The 15,153-nt window shown below is 37.0% G+C and overlaps 4 protein-coding genes across 5 annotated transcripts; 3 read left to right on the plus strand and 1 right to left on the minus strand.

Moving 5' to 3' along the window:
• Positions 1-48: 48 nt before the first annotated feature.
• LOC109853968 (integrator complex subunit 1) lies at positions 49-8,627 on the plus strand. Of its 2 annotated transcripts, none has more exons than XM_020426591.1 (14): positions 49-93; positions 929-1,118; positions 1,213-1,694; positions 1,777-3,114; positions 3,178-3,353; positions 3,424-3,576; positions 3,706-4,386; positions 4,466-6,259; positions 6,371-6,685; positions 6,784-7,249; positions 7,343-7,467; positions 7,551-7,735; positions 8,025-8,297; positions 8,381-8,627. In XM_020426591.1, exons 2-14 carry the CDS (start codon positions 956-958, stop codon positions 8,494-8,496), a joined length of 6,267 nt encoding a protein of 2,088 aa, XP_020282180.1. In that variant the 5' UTR covers positions 49-93; positions 929-955; the 3' UTR covers positions 8,497-8,627. The 2 variants fall into 2 exon arrangements, with proteins under 2 accessions (XP_020282180.1, XP_020282178.1); XM_020426589.1 differs by lacking the exon at positions 49-93 and adding an exon at positions 236-773.
• Positions 8,628-8,698: 71 nt separating this feature from the next.
• On the minus strand, positions 8,699-10,607 carry LOC109853952 (nuclear RNA export factor 2-like). The gene is made up of 2 exons (XM_020426558.1): positions 10,518-10,607; positions 8,699-10,431 (listed from the first exon to the last, which is right to left on the minus strand). Exon 2 carries the CDS (start codon positions 10,359-10,361, stop codon positions 8,754-8,756), a length of 1,608 nt encoding a protein of 535 aa, XP_020282147.1. The 5' UTR covers positions 10,362-10,431; positions 10,518-10,607; the 3' UTR covers positions 8,699-8,753.
• Positions 10,608-10,754: 147 nt separating this feature from the next.
• Positions 10,755-11,861, plus strand: LOC109853954 (prefoldin subunit 1). Its single transcript, XM_020426561.1, has 2 exons — positions 10,755-10,869; positions 11,133-11,861. The coding sequence occupies exon 2, from the start codon at positions 11,168-11,170 to the stop codon at positions 11,543-11,545; it is 378 nt and encodes a 125-aa protein (XP_020282150.1). The 5' UTR covers positions 10,755-10,869; positions 11,133-11,167; the 3' UTR covers positions 11,546-11,861.
• A 210-nt stretch (positions 11,862-12,071) lies between these two features.
• LOC109853953 (protein SCO1 homolog, mitochondrial) lies at positions 12,072-13,623 on the plus strand. The gene is made up of 4 exons (XM_020426560.1): positions 12,072-12,318; positions 12,400-12,769; positions 12,852-13,057; positions 13,139-13,623. Exons 1-4 carry the CDS (start codon positions 12,250-12,252, stop codon positions 13,319-13,321), a joined length of 828 nt encoding a protein of 275 aa, XP_020282149.1. The 5' UTR covers positions 12,072-12,249; the 3' UTR covers positions 13,322-13,623.
• The last annotated feature ends 1,530 nt before the right edge of the window (positions 13,624-15,153 follow it).

The following is a 15,153-nucleotide window of genomic DNA, read 5'->3' on the forward strand; positions in this document are numbered from 1 at the left end:
TTTTAAACTGCCTACCAAAATATTTATTTGCTGAAGACGTGCATTGTCTAAAAAAAAAAAACGGCGTCAATCGGTATCTTTTATCATTTTCAGGTATCTTTTTATATATATTTGTTTTTTTTCAGCACGCATATTATTTATTAGAATTTGTCTTTATATTTTATCGGCGATTTATCTGATAACTCTTCCGTTTACTCGTAGCATAAACTCACATTTTTTATTCATAGAACGCAATTGTAAAATTTACAATACATATTAGAGAGATGTGTTAGAAATTGCACGTTATAGAACATAAAAGCGTTGGACGAGTGCAAAAGTTTCAACGAATTTTATGATAGAAAAATGAACTGAGTAATTTTATTAAAAATAATTTGTGTAATAATTTGTGTATTAAAATTAATTCTACATTCTACTAAATAATTTCCATTGTTTTCTATTACCCTTTGCTGTGTTGTACTTGATAAAGTGAATAAATCATTTTAAATAAAATTTAGTTTTTCATATATCACTGCTTTTAACTAACGATTATATCAGTATCACTATGGTGTGCTGGCTGACATTGACGTGTCGCACGTGTTGTAATTGTGATGTTTATACGTAGGACCGCATATGTGTAATGTGAATTGATGAATTGTGTGACAATTGTGTTTGTAGAGTTTGTTAAACATATTGAAACTAACCTTGATTTTTAACAATGCAAACACAAATATTAATTTCAACACAAAGTAGTTCTTAGTATGTTACATAAAACAAATAAGAAACAGATAACATAGGTTAGAAAATTTATGGTTTTGTATATTTTTGATGGAATTTTATATTTATGATATCTACATGAACGAATAATTCTGATTCTTTAAAAACTGAAAGCACGTGTTATTAAGGAAAATTTATTTTAGATTTGTGTTACGTTTTTTTGTATTTATTACAGCTTCTTCTCACAAGATAGAAAAGAATCATGGATCGTAGCAAACCAGCAGTTGGTAGAGGAGTTAAAAGTAAAATTGCCCAACATCCTTCCGATTTGTTTGCACTGGGATCAAAAAGTTCAAGGAATGAAACCTCCGATTCGAAAACCAGACCGGGTGTCATCAAACCAAGTGGTAGTTCTATGACTTCTGGTAAGAGGCGTTTGCTTATTTCCAACTGCTTGTTCCGCAATAATTAAGTGCGGCAATTATTCTTTACTCTGTCGTACACTGTTCATTCTTATAGGTGATAGGAAAAAAGAATCGCCCTCTGGATCACTTCAGTCATTTTCATATATTCCACAAAAGAAGCCCAAGTTAGGTCATGGTATTGGTTCCTATCAGCGGCAACCTTCTTCCAGTGCAGAAGCATGGGAAGTTCTAGCTATAGACACCGATCCCGCAGACTTTGTACCTATGGCACTCGAGGCTAATGATAACGATGAAGCTGACAAAGTTATCGGGATAATATGCGGCGCAGTTAAGACACTGAAGAATCAAAAATGGAAACCCGATATGTTAATTTACATGGGCTTGTTATATTTAGCGAAAATTCGCCCATCGATTTTCTCAAATGATTGTATATTACACGCACTGTCGTCTCTCTTAAAGAGGGATCAAGCTTATAGCTACAAGAGTAAGGGAAATCCACTGGTTCCGGTACTCGCGGCTAATCTTTTAATGAAAGGATTTCACGATAAAAAGAACTGGCCGGAAATATTTGTGAAGGTTGTGCATATAAAAAATTGTTTACATTGCTTGTGGTTTTTTTTGTTTACAGTTTCAATGACCAAATGTTTTATTTCTACAGCTCTACGTTGAGGATGCTCTTGGTGAGCGCGTGTGGGTCGATCACGAGGAATGCAAGGGTTTTGTCGACAATATCTTGACCGGTTTTAACACAAGGCATCCTCCTAAATCTGTGTTGCAACCAGAATTTCCAGTGCTAATGCAACGAGACTGTCACAGTCCATCTACAATAGATGACGAAGATCCTACGACATCGGCAACATCACTGTCCGGAGATAAAGAAAAGATTGAGTTTCCAGTTGGTCCGCGATACGCGCATTGCATAGAAAACATAGAATCAATAGTTCTAGAAGCCGTGAAGGAGCAATTGAACAGACGTCAGGCTGAGACTATACATCCAACGAGAAATTTTTTAAAGCTGCTTTCTTCAGCGTGTGGGTTCGTTGAAATCAGATATATCGCGGTGCCGAGGCTCGAGGTGTGGCTGCACAATCCCAAACTAATGAGACCGGCTCAGGAACTTCTTATGTACGTTTGCTACAATTGCACGTCTCATACTCAGAGAGACGTCGATGTGATAAGCCAATTGGTGAAGATGAGATTAAAACCTAAAGCAGTTGTTAATTTGTATCTGAACGGTGTCAAGGAATTGATCGGTCTACATCCGGAGAATCTGGCTACTATATTGAAACATACGATTTACAACGAATTGTCGAACACGCGCAATCCGAACAATATGCTCATGCTGAGCGTGATGTTTCAAACTTTGCCGGAACGTGCAGCAAAATTGCTCGCGGAGATATTTCAGGAATTATTGATGAAAAACGACGATTATCTGAGACCGTTGCGCGCATTGCTTCGTGAAATCGTACGCGTGTGTCGCAACGACATCAATCTAATAGTATTCGCTCGAATGTTGATGGCCGATAATTCGGACCTGACTCAAAAGTTGATAAATTTCGAGTTTAAGGAACGTATGTTCATGTCGATAGTGGACCTCTTGTGTCTGTGCATGCTCTTAGGTATAAGCCCGCAAGTCAAGGAGGCGGCGACGTTGTCGCAACGAGCGGACAAAAAAGACGTAGCTGTGCTGACCCAGTTTCAAACTCTTGTGGGAGCGATACAATACGAGGCGGTGATATGGCTGCAGAGTTCGGCGCAGCAGATATACAGCATCGGACGAAATCGATCGGCGCAGCAGATGGACAGTATCGGACGAAACGAAGTGTTATTGCACGCGATGCGCAAGGTCCTGTTTTTGGAACCATCCGAGAATTATTACAAACTGGATAATTGGCCGCCGGAATCAGACAGATTATTTTACATACGACTGGTATCCGACGTACCTCTGTTGCAAAGCACGTTGTTAAGACTGTTGCTGATGGGTATAAACTCAAAGGTAAGACGCGTTTAGATTCGTGCAAAATTATTTTTATAAAAACGATTTCTCTCTTATTTACAGGATACTGATATTACCGCTTCGGAAGCGCTGGATTTGACCGATAAATTGATTCAGCGCGCAGCGGCTAATTCGACGGAGAGCGTTCCGATGTTACAAGTCGACAAAACAGACATAGTCGAATATATTTTTGATCTCAGCATTTATCGTCCACTGGGAAAAATAAATCTACCTGCTGGGTAAGTGCTCGTACGTGCATATCACCTTTATTACGGCTGTACGTCAATCACACATGCGTATGTTTTGTAGATACGTGGCTCCAAGATTGGCGATAGCTAATCTTTACTGGAAAGGATGGATAATGTTATTAGTTCTGGCCGCTCATAATCCATCCACAATTGGTTCACTAGGATGGAAACGATATCCTATACTGAGAACTTTGATGGAAATGTGTATCACAAAGTAAGAAAAAATTTATTACTGAAAATCGCCATCACAGACACATTTGTTTTTTTTGTTTTTTTATATCAGAAGTATTTGAACTGTTAGCCTTAACGTTCGAGTTATCAACGAAATCTTCGAATTTTGTAGTCATTTTTCGTATCCACCACCGACAATGACCTTGCCGGAGATAGCGGAGCAAGAACGCGCGAAAGAATTACAAATCGAAAGTATCGAGAAGCAAGAAATATTGGAGTACGAATCCCACTTGGCCGCGGCATCATCTAGAATCCAGCTGTCCGAACAAAATAGTTTCTTGTTGTCGCACGTGATTACCATGGATCCACAGGGAATTGCCAGAAGACCGCCGCCGGCCGTGCTCGAAGAAATAAAAAATTTGAACACATCTCATCGACTTGGTCATTTGCTTTGTCGATCACGTAAACCGGATTTTCTACTGGATATCATTCAAAGACAACAGCAGAGCTCGTCGCAGAGCATGCCCTGGTTGGCGGATCTGGTGCAAAATAGTGAGGGGTCTCTGAGCCAGTTGCCGGTGCAATGTCTCTGCGAATATCTTCTCTCGACCAGTCCGCAGACAGTCGAGAAACAGCCTAGACAGCAGCAGCTATTGGCTCATCTTCAAACTCTTTTAACTGATCCGAATCAAGATCAGCAGCATGCTTATGAAGTTTTAGAATACTTCCTAAGACGATTGAGCAGCCAACAGAGCAATAGTCGAGTTCAAGCAATTACTGGATTGAAAATGGTTCTTGATTCGATACCACTCGAGGATGAGAGTATGGACGTGGACGTGGTAGAATGCGAGAAGTAAATTTACGCTTTAATGTACATTGAAAAAAATGAATGACTGTAATATTATAATGATATTTTTTTTTTTTTTTTTCAGAGAAACCTGGCTTTTACGTAAACTGCCATCTATACCTCATTTCTTGTCAGTACGTTCGTTAGTTTCTACGGCGTTGCGTGGCGCGTGTCAAGTCGAGAACAGTCCAGATCTCGTGCACACTTACATTGCGTATCTGGCTGCACATACTGCCGATGATGATTTGCATGATTTGACTGATTTGGCCAACGAAATTTCTCAATTAGTTGTTGAGCGTTCCACTATTATTGTGGCTATCCTGCCGCAACCTGAGAGCGATAATCCACAAGCCAAGCAAACGCTGCACAATTTCATGGCAATCTTCTGCAATTACCTCGCGAAAGCGCGATTGCCTCGTGGAGAGAGTTATCCATGGTCCGAAAGCCAGGACCAAATTTTAGTACAATGGAGTTCCGGCGTGGAGTGTACTATGCATATCTTAGTAGTGCACGCTATGATTATACTACTTACGTATGACACAAGCGAAGATGATGAATTGTTCAATACCTTGTTAGAAACATGGTTTCCACTCACGGAACAGCCAAAAGCCTTTTTGGTGGATACTAGCGAAGAAGCGTTACTTATACCCGATTGGCTTAAACTACGAATGATTAGAAGTAATGTTCCACGATTAGTCGACGCTGCTTTGAAAGATCTCGAGCCGCAACAATTGGTTCTTTTTATACAAAGCTTCGGAATACCTGTATCATCAATGAGCAAACTTCTGCACACTCTCGACGCGGGTGTTCAGATTGATCCCAGTTCTGTCGGTGAGGCCGTGCTTGACAAAACGTATATGGCGCAATTGGTCGAAGTGCAACATCGAAGAGGCGCCACAGGCGGATTGGTATTTGTGCAAGTGTTACAGCTGATGGAACCACAATTGCCAGACGAGAATGTCGTATCGATCAACAAGTTGCATCAGCCATTACCGGCCAGCGCAACGGTACAAAAGCAATCTGTTATACAATGCTCCATCAAAACAGACGTGCCGCATTTGATAAACCGGTTATTCATCGAGAACATTCCGATGAGTCAGAAGCTAGACGCTTATCGGCGTTTACACAAAACCCTGGCCAAGGATCTACAGAAATCCAGCGCAAAGGAAAGCGGCGCAGCTGTGGTGGCGATCCAACACATATGCAGCGTTCTAAGCTCTATGCAAGTCGAGCAGTTTCTCGCCTCGCTCGTGCACATACCTCAGTACTCGTGCACGTTGATGCGCGTGATATTATTGCCACTTAAAAGACCATCGACGTCGAAACACGTGATTGACCTGGCGCGTAACATGTGTCTGAATCTGATCTCTCTGATAGGCGATGTCAAGGCGCCAATATTGTCGATTCTGCAGGATTTCGCTAACGTGCAACTGACCAAGACTCCACAACGCGCGGAACTATCGATGTTGATGAATCGTGGCGAGAGTCCGGGTTCAATATTAGAAAACACGGATCCCGTTAATCTAGAAGGAGTGGGCAGAAAATTGTTAGACTTATGCTTGAAAGAACAGAAAAACGACGATCTCGTTGAAGCTATGGCAAAATTATTGCTCAGCGACAGCAACGAAAGTATGTTGAAACCTCGCATGGGTCTGTTGATTGACTGGCTGGCTTCTGTTGAACCCGAGTTGATCGGCACCTGTCCCAGTCTTCAAATGAAACTTATGTTTGGAAAAGTCAAGGTTCACATCAATATCGACAAGAGCGTAGCAAGTTCACATTCTTGCAGACCTTACTTGCTGACACTGCTAACGCACAGCGCGAGCTGGGCTACTTTGTACAAATGTGTCAGACACTTGTTGGATAAGTGCGATAACGAGTAAGTAAAAAGCGGAAATGAATACTCCATTTTATTTATTTATGAGTATAATTTTTAACAAAGATAACTTTTACCTAAAGTTGATAATAATTTTTATACACGTGTGCGCAGATATGATCCAACTGCGGTTTTGGATTTCTTATGGGCTCTGACGTGTAATCCCAAGTTGTGGCAAGGTCGGGATAAATTCACGCCGAAGCATTATGTTCCTGAAAACATTTTACTGTTGGAAGAACAACAGCTTCTTAATCTAGTGGCGTATATAGTGTCCGAAGCCGTTGTTACATCTGTTATGCAAAATAGAAACGCCGCCCTCGCAAGAATGGACATAAGACTCGATCTTCTATTACATTGTATATCTACCGAAGACGAACGAATTTCCAACATAGTCAATTACTTGGCGGAACGCATGATGGATAAAACTGAGTATGAACTTCACACAGTCGCGTATATTTTGCGTTACAGATTTTTATATCGTTCATCACTTTTTTAACTAGTGGAAAACAATCTTATTTTATTTGCAGCATAGACTCTGCAAATATGGCTCATCAATTTTTGCTGCATATGTACATGAAAATTCCGAAAGTTATTTGCTATCTTGACACTTTCCAATCGAAAAAGTTCGTTAGCGGGGCCAAGATAACCGATTGGACAGGCTCGGTGCTCGATTGCATGAGCCATTGTTTGTTGACCGCTCTCGCGGCTACTCCGCGACAAAAATCTTGGAATTCCAAGTCTCAGGAATTTGAACTCTGTGCGAGAAAAATGGCCGCAGTGCATCCTACACTTGTGCTGCGACAATTACCGATGCTCGCGTCTTCCTTGATGGGAAGATGTTACCTTGATTTTATTCACTTCAGATCCGGTCACCATTTGAATCTTTTCAATCAAGTTATGGGACTGTTGGAACTGCTACAGCCCCACTTATTCAACAAGGAACACGAGACTCCGTTGGAGAACACTTTGGAAAATTATTTCCAATGTTTTCAGGTAATTGCAATTCTCATGTGTTCTTTTCTAATATATATATTTTTGCAACGTCATATATTCACACAAAGACCATGTGATGTTGCGTGTTTTCAGAATTATGGATACGTGAAAGATCTTGTTCCGTTGCTGAACAGATTCGTATCGCTGCTACAATCGTACATTTCGCACGACCCACAGCGAGCAATGAGATATTTACAAAAGCACGCGCAAGTTCTGCAGTGAGTTGCTTTCTTTTTAATTGTACATGTTTATTGATTATTGATTTATGTAATTTTACATACACGCGCTCATATGTATGTAGCGAGTTGCAGCTAAATTATCCTAACTTGGTCGCTTTGAGAGCACTTGTGTCGGGAATACCGATACCGAGAGAGGGAGAAGACGTGGACGATATGCCGATAGCTGTAGCTCCCATGCCACAACCTTCAGAACCCACGCAACACTGGCAATCGCTGTTGACTACTCTCGCAAAGTTGCACGGAGAAGGTACAAAAAATAACTTGTTATTATAAAGATGTTCTCTCTCGTAAATTACATAACTATGCAAAAAATGTTAATAGGCAAAGAAAATTTGTTTTTTTCTCTTTATTGACTGCTACGATTCTTAGTCCAATGGCTGGAAGGTCCAACTCAACCATTTTGAAACCATTTACGGCCGTTTTCTAAAATTTTTTCTCTAAATCTCTTCTTTTTTAAATCTGATATCGTAAATATTCTCTCTGGCAATGTAACGCGAACACAATTTTATATAAACCTTTCTTTGTTCTCCGCACAGATGTGTTCAATGCGCTTCAAGAGATCGACCATGTGTCGTCGCGAAAACCTTCAGTCTTGGAGTCCATAACGGACAACATATCGGAGCTGCTTATGTCACCACAGAATAACGTCAGAACTCTGGCTCACAATCTGCTTGCTAGAGCATTGAAGCATCGTCCGACGTCACACGCAAACATACTGTCCGCGTTTCAAAAGTGCTTGGACAGTCAAAGAGCGGATGTTCTCATGTCAGCTTTGGAGAAACTGCCGGATATCGTCATGTGTATGCAAGGTAAAAAACGGTCGATTCCGAAAACCTACCTACGAACTTGTGCGTTTTGATGTTGCATAATTGAAAATATTTTTATATTGCAGAACACGCTTTACCGCTGATGCAGAGAGTGTTTGAATTGGGAGTAAATTCGAACGTCAACACGTTACCTTTTATCAACAAAACTATTGCGCTGTTAAATACGCAGCAAGGTTGCTAATGAGAAATAGATTAATCTATCTTGTAAATATTAAACGTATAATTTTTTACTGTTTGAACTATTAAACGGAAGGGAAAGAGATGTGTCATTTTTATTCCTCTCTCTCTCTCTCTCTCTCTTTTAAGACTGCAATAAAGGAATATATTTGAATATAAATAAATATAAGTCTCTTGTTTGTTGCAAATTTTTCATAGCCATGTACGTATATATATTATTGATATAAAATTAGTATACAAAGTTGTGTAATTACATAAATTTTATTGAAAAGCTTCGGAAGGAACGTCATTTACCGAATAGTTTTTCATAAATGTAGTGATTGCTTGTCTTATGTCCCACTCTGCCCCGTCGAGATACTTGTAACAGTATCGGATGTTCATTGTAGTCAGTTCACGTAAAAATCTAAGCAACTGTTCCTTTTCCGACACACTGAGTACCGTTGGTGCGAACTTCGGTATGGATTTCGGTTCAAGTTTTACATCGTTAATCATATTGGACGGTATACTATCGATATGATATTGATCATTGATGATGCAGTATTCGTTGTCTTCTTTTCGTGTGATAATGAAAGTTCTGTTGAAGAACATTGGCAGACAGAATGACAATCGATACAAAAATATTCCTTGTACAGAAATGACTATGCAATTATCGTCTTCGTGCAACAAGTCAATGTGAAATGTCTTGTAGTTGTGTATTGTTTGTGGCTGATGTTGAAGAGCGTTGATTATCTTTTCAGGTCCCCAAAATAATGATTCGTGACACTTGGCGTAATCGACAAATTTCAATAGATTTCTATTTATAATGAATGATTTGACTATGTCTTTATGTACATTTGTTGCGGTTGTGCCTAATGTCATGGAATAGAGCGCATTTCTATCGTAAAGACCGTTCATGACTATTCTGTCTTCCTGATCGTATAACGTAAAAAAATGCTTAACAAATTGTTTGATCAGAGAAATTCTCGAGCCATTGCCAAGATAATTGCTGTATATGCTTGGCACAAATTTCTTCTCCATTCCTATAACAATCCCGTCTAATTTCTGCAAGTACGGAAAGACATTTTTCACAGCTTGTATGTACTCCTGGGAAGTTGCGTACTTGGTGCACAAAGGATTTCCATCCAACCAGAGTTCGTTTATCTTAAATTCGCAAAAATAACAAAGATATTCCACATCCAAAATCTGATTGTGTCTCAGATCAAGTTTGGTCAAATGATAACTGAAGAACTTTTCGAACAATATAATGGCCGTGAGTTTATTGTACTTCAGACTCAATTCGCGAACAGGCAAACGCAACTGCTGGGACTCGCATTTAACACCTAAAATTCCCATTCTGCTGCAATGCAAAACCATCTCGAAGATTCTCGGTATATGAATGGGACAGAATATCGAACCCAACGCTTTTTCATTTTCAAAATCGTCCAGATTGAATATCTTCTTTACCGGTTCGTATCTGGTGAACAAGGCTTGGGCTATAACTTTGTTTATATTCATTTGCAGCTCCTGAGTGCTGAGAAATCCCAATACAATGTCTATGTACAACTCTTGACCTTGCAACGTTACGCACAATCCCTGCTTAACTAAATTTTCTATGACATCCTTCTTGCACTTCGCCAGAAACGTGCTTTTGTTCTTACCCTCGACGTTGTACATGACCGGCACGATAATCGCCGGCTCGCAGGCGCTTACGACGGCACGTAGAACCTCGTTTCCCCGATACAGAGCACCGTCGAAGACGATGAATTTGTGCCATACGTCGCAATTGGCAAGAGCTATCTCGTGGCTATCTAACGAGGGCTTCAAGTGAGTAATTCGATGCGGTTCCCACGAGGACGTTTGATTTCCCGACGATGTTGTTGAAGATGCCATTGTTTGTCATCAGAGAGAGAAGAGAGAAAAACAGTCTTTTCTATTTATTTTTCTTTTTATGTTAAATCACCTGAATTGTTTTAACAATATAATGGCGTTATTAACCAAATTGATGTCAGTTAACAAATAGATATTAGTACTTTGTGTTGCACAAACCTTTTTATATACCGAGTTTACATTAAAGAGATTCTTATGAAACGACACACACACACATATGTTTACATGTGTCGCACGGTAGTGATCAAGTTGTGCTACATACAAATGCTTTCAAACATTTCGAGCATCATTCCATCTTTGTCTATTGTTTATATTTCTCAAAGGAAAAGAGAATAGTGTCGATAGCATTTGTAGAGTGACTTGGATCCTGTCTTTCCGGTTTGAGGTTAGGGTTTAATGTGACGAAGAATCTAACGCGCACGCAAGCAAGTCCCACACAGTTTGGATTATATATTCGATTTCATTTCTTCATCTTACAAAACTACTAGCTTCATTGTATAAATTTCAACTTGTAAGTATGGTTGTGGAAACATTGGCCAAGTATATAATATATTTTTACATTACCGTGTATAAAAGAGATCTCAAGTAAGAGAAATCAGTATACTTTTTCCGTTCTCTTGGTTAACATTAGATTGTTTCACATTTATATACTGACAAAATTGATATATATCTAAAAATATAGACTATATATATATATCTTTTTGAAAGATCACTTTAAATCACATTCAATAGTTTTTCTAAATATTGTGTCTAATTTTGTGTTTTTTTACACAGAAGAGGATTATATACATCTCAACATAAGTTCAACAATGTCAAAAGTGGATGAGGAATTAAAACAAGCTTTCACCAAGTTGCAAGAAAAAATGAGGGACACTAAGCAGAAATTGAAATTGGCTGATATAGAAATAGAAAAGCTGAGACGCATAAAACATTGGTCGGAACTCACTGTTAAGGAAATTGGCTGCCTTCCGGAAGACACAAGGGTTCACAAATCTGTCGGTCGAATGTTCGTTGCGGAGGATATAAACGAGATGAAAAACGACTTGGAAAATATAGTAAAAACGCGCGATGAGAAAATCAAAATGTTAGAGAACAACAAAATGTATTTACAGCGAAGTTTAAAGGAGAGTGAAAATGAAATTCGCGAGATGATACAACAAAAGCAAAATAAAGAAACTTCTGGTTGAGATGTTGTACGCGTCAATATGTGAGAACACTGTTTCTTTTAATAACAAATTCTCAAATCCTTCTCATCCTTTTTTTAACATTTGAATCCAGTTGTTTTGTTGATGTGGTAATGGACTGGATTGGAACATCAAATAGGTGGTTAATTAGTGGAAAAAAAAAAAAACAAACAATAAGTGGACATTTGTCCATCCACTAATGAAACATTTGTGTGGGTTTGACATAAATCTTGTCATCAGCTGGAAGACGTTATTTATGCAATTTTTTAAATGATAATCTTTGTATAACATATTTGGAATAAAATTCTTTGTTCAGGAACTCCTGATAATTGAATTCAAATTTATTTATATCATTTTTTTTTATTTTATATTTAGTTTTATATTTATGAAGCATTGCTTTGTGACTATTGCCTGTTATTGGCCTATTCCTCTATATCTGAAAGTATCTACCAATTAGAGATATTTCTAGTTACCATAGTTGTTATCTCTAGTTAACCATCAATTTATCTGGATCTAACCTAACCTAATCCTAATCTATATTCTAACCTAACCTATGTTTGCCGGCTGAACAAACTTGTGACAAAGTGGACAAGAATTGTGTTTATTTTGCATAAAATATTGCATAAAATATTGTTTGTAGATGTGCTAAAAGAATTTAAACTAGAAACATAAAATAAAATTAAATTGTTTTATCAAGACAACAAAAAATGTCGACGTTAATATTAAGATCTTTTGTATCGCCGTTGAATCGGAGTTCTGCCAATATTTTCAAAAAGGTATTTCTCGTGATAAAAAATATTTACATAATTAATAAAGCTTTATGTGAGTCTAATTAATGGATTTTATTTTTTATTCAGTTTAGGAACATGAGCACATCAAAACAACTTTGGCAAGAATCTAACTTGCCTAAAATACCTCCAAAAATTAAAAAAAAATCACCTATTACATGGAAAAGTTTGACAATTTCAAGTGTTATTGGTGTTGGTATCTTGCTGTATATAAATCATTTAAAGAATGAAAAAGACAGAATGGTTGCAAAAGAGAGAAAACGGCAATTGGGCAAAGCTAAGATTGGAGGAAAATTTGAATTGGTGAATACGGAAGGAAAAACAGTAAAATCTGATGACTTTTTAGGCAAGTGGGTGCTAATATATTTTGGATTTACACATTGTCCAGATATTTGTCCGGATGAAATTGAAAAAATGGCAAAAGTGGTAGATATACTTGGTAAGTTGAGATTAAATTATTAATTTATAGCTGATTGAAAGACAGTTACAGCTTTGTTATTGTGGTCTATTTTTATTTACAGAAAAAGAACATGATATAAAAATACAGCCACTTTTCATATCAGTGGATCCGGAGAGAGATACACCTGTCATTGTTGGCAAATACATCAAAGAATTCTCCGATAAAATCATTGGCCTCACAGGGACCAATGAACAAGTTGCAAAAGCGTGCAAAGCTTACAGAGTTTATTTCAGTAGTGGTCCGAAAGACCAAGATGAGGATTATATTGTTAGTACATTATGAACTACTACACTGTAGAGAACAATGTACATAATTTAAAATTGCACTAATTTGTGTTTTTTTGTTCAGGTTGACCATACTATTATCATATACTTGATCGATCCGGAAGGCTCGTTTGTCGATTACTATGGACAAACACATGATGTAGACAAGATCGTAACAAGTGTTATTGTAAACAAGTTAAAATACGACCAATTAAAGGGTGATTCTTATTCTTGGTTCCCGTCGTTGCCGGTCAAAGGAGTGTTATAAGTGCCGTGACATTCCTGTCAAATTATTTTTGAATTAGTATTGTACAATGAAAGGTTTTTATGCCTAACATTTATGCATATAGCATATTAATATATATTATATAACAAATATAATATATATATATATGTGTGTGTGTATGCATAATGAGCATTGTGTATATATGTATAATAATTTAGTTTTGGCAACATAATAAATTGATAAAAAGTGGATGGAAGAAGGTATTTGATTTGATGTGGAAAACCTTGGATTTGCACAATCTATATATATGTATACACGATAAATATAATAAAAGATTTATTACATATTGTTTTTACTTTAATATAAGTTTTTCTTACATTTGTTTTTTTCTGTAAGTTTTGTACATGTTACAGTACGTTAATCTCTAATGTGCACACTTACATACACGCTTATAATTACGTCTTATAATTACACATATTTACATACACATACAAAGCTTTGAGAGATAAATTTGTATTTCTCTGAAACATTTGTATATTTATATTTCTCTGAAATCTTTGTTTTTTACAATTGACTCTTCACGATAATGTAAGACAATGCCATTAACGTCTTCTTCACAAAAGGTTCAAACGTTTATGTATCGAATAGCTTCGCACTATCTTTTTTTTATGTAGTAACTTTAAAAAATAAAATTCCGTTATAATAAGAACGTTTTACAGTGTTGTGATGTAAATAAGGAAAACAAAGAATAAAGAGAAAAACGAGCGCAGAATGAACAAAAAGAAATTGAGAGTCAGTAGAGTTAAGTTTTATGATTGTAAACCAAGTTCGTGACAATTTGGCTGCGAGTCTAGTAGACTTGATTGATTTGGTAGGAGCTTTACGTTTATATTATTATCCTAAAATATTTTGCTGCTATCGCTTGTACTTAAAAAAATAAAGCAATAAAATAAACTAATTATTGTTAATATCTCAATTGTTTTAAACAATTGTAAGAAATCATGAACGTGGGGATTGTTTTATTAGTAGTTGCAAGACAAAACATTTTTATGTAATGAAGTTAAACAATCTGTTTAAAAAAATGTTTCGAGTTCATTTATGTTGTTAAATAATTTAAGTAAAATTACAAATGAGAGACAAACTGATGGCACATTTTTGCGCGCGATGTCGAATTATAATATATATTTGAAAAGAAAGATGTATGTCAACATTTAATGAGATGCGCGCTTTTGTCCAATTTATTCTCTCTATATACATTGAAATCATGACGGACATTGAACATTTTTTATAATATTGATATATATCTGACAGCTTCGTGTGTCACAATGACGCTGCAAAGTGTATTATATTTCGCAACGTCGAGATCTATCGATGAGATTTGTTTCACTATATATGTATATACATTGTATATTTTTTTCAGTACGTTTTCCAACAAATTCCTAAAAATATAAAAATATCAAACAGCAACTGTACATATTATTATTTTAATGTACATTTGTACAAAACGATCTTTCAACACCGGGTAACGCGTAAACAATAACATGAGATCCTTAAAAATAATAAACGAAGGATTAACACTCTGACTCAATTTTTTGTTTAAATAATTATATCATAAAGTCGAGTGATAAAAACGAAAAAAGAATAAAAAAGAAAAAAAACGACTGCACGCAGGCCTCTTCTTTTTTTTTATTCTTTTTTCTTTTATTTTATACCCAGCAAACAATTTCTGTTTTTGACAATTTCGGCGCAGACCTTGGTAACAGAAATTGTTTACAGAAATGCTACAATACGGAAACACCGCCAAAATTGTTAGCACACAGAAAGAAAAAACGCAACAACTCTGTTGACAAATACATGAGAGTATTGCAGCCAAA

This window comes from Pseudomyrmex gracilis, unplaced genomic scaffold (genome assembly GCF_002006095.1).
Source record: "Pseudomyrmex gracilis isolate BER0280 unplaced genomic scaffold, ASM200609v1 scaffold_57, whole genome shotgun sequence".
Classification (NCBI taxonomy): Eukaryota; Metazoa; Arthropoda; class Insecta; order Hymenoptera; family Formicidae; genus Pseudomyrmex; species Pseudomyrmex gracilis.

Excerpts from the sequence above, each read along its gene's own strand:
- LOC109853968 (XM_020426591.1), top strand. The coding sequence starts at position 956 with ATGGATCGTAGCAAACCAGCAGTTGGTAGAGGAGTTAAAAGTAAAATT. Across the intron at positions 6,260-6,370 it reads TTGGATAAGTGCGATAACGA|ATATGATCCAACTGCGGTTT; the intron begins GTAAGTAAAAAG and ends ACGTGTGCGCAG. Across the intron at positions 8,298-8,380 it reads TATCGTCATGTGTATGCAAG|AACACGCTTTACCGCTGATG; the intron begins GTAAAAAACGGT and ends TTTATATTGCAG.
- LOC109853952 (XM_020426558.1), bottom strand. The coding sequence starts at position 10,361 with ATGGCATCTTCAACAACATCGTCGGGAAATCAAACGTCCTCGTGGGAA.
- LOC109853954 (XM_020426561.1), top strand. The coding sequence starts at position 11,168 with ATGTCAAAAGTGGATGAGGAATTAAAACAAGCTTTCACCAAGTTGCAA.
- LOC109853953 (XM_020426560.1), top strand. The coding sequence starts at position 12,250 with ATGTCGACGTTAATATTAAGATCTTTTGTATCGCCGTTGAATCGGAGT. Across the intron at positions 12,319-12,399 it reads CTGCCAATATTTTCAAAAAG|TTTAGGAACATGAGCACATC; the intron begins GTATTTCTCGTG and ends TTTTTTATTCAG. Across the intron at positions 13,058-13,138 it reads ACCAAGATGAGGATTATATT|GTTGACCATACTATTATCAT; the intron begins GTTAGTACATTA and ends TTTTTTGTTCAG.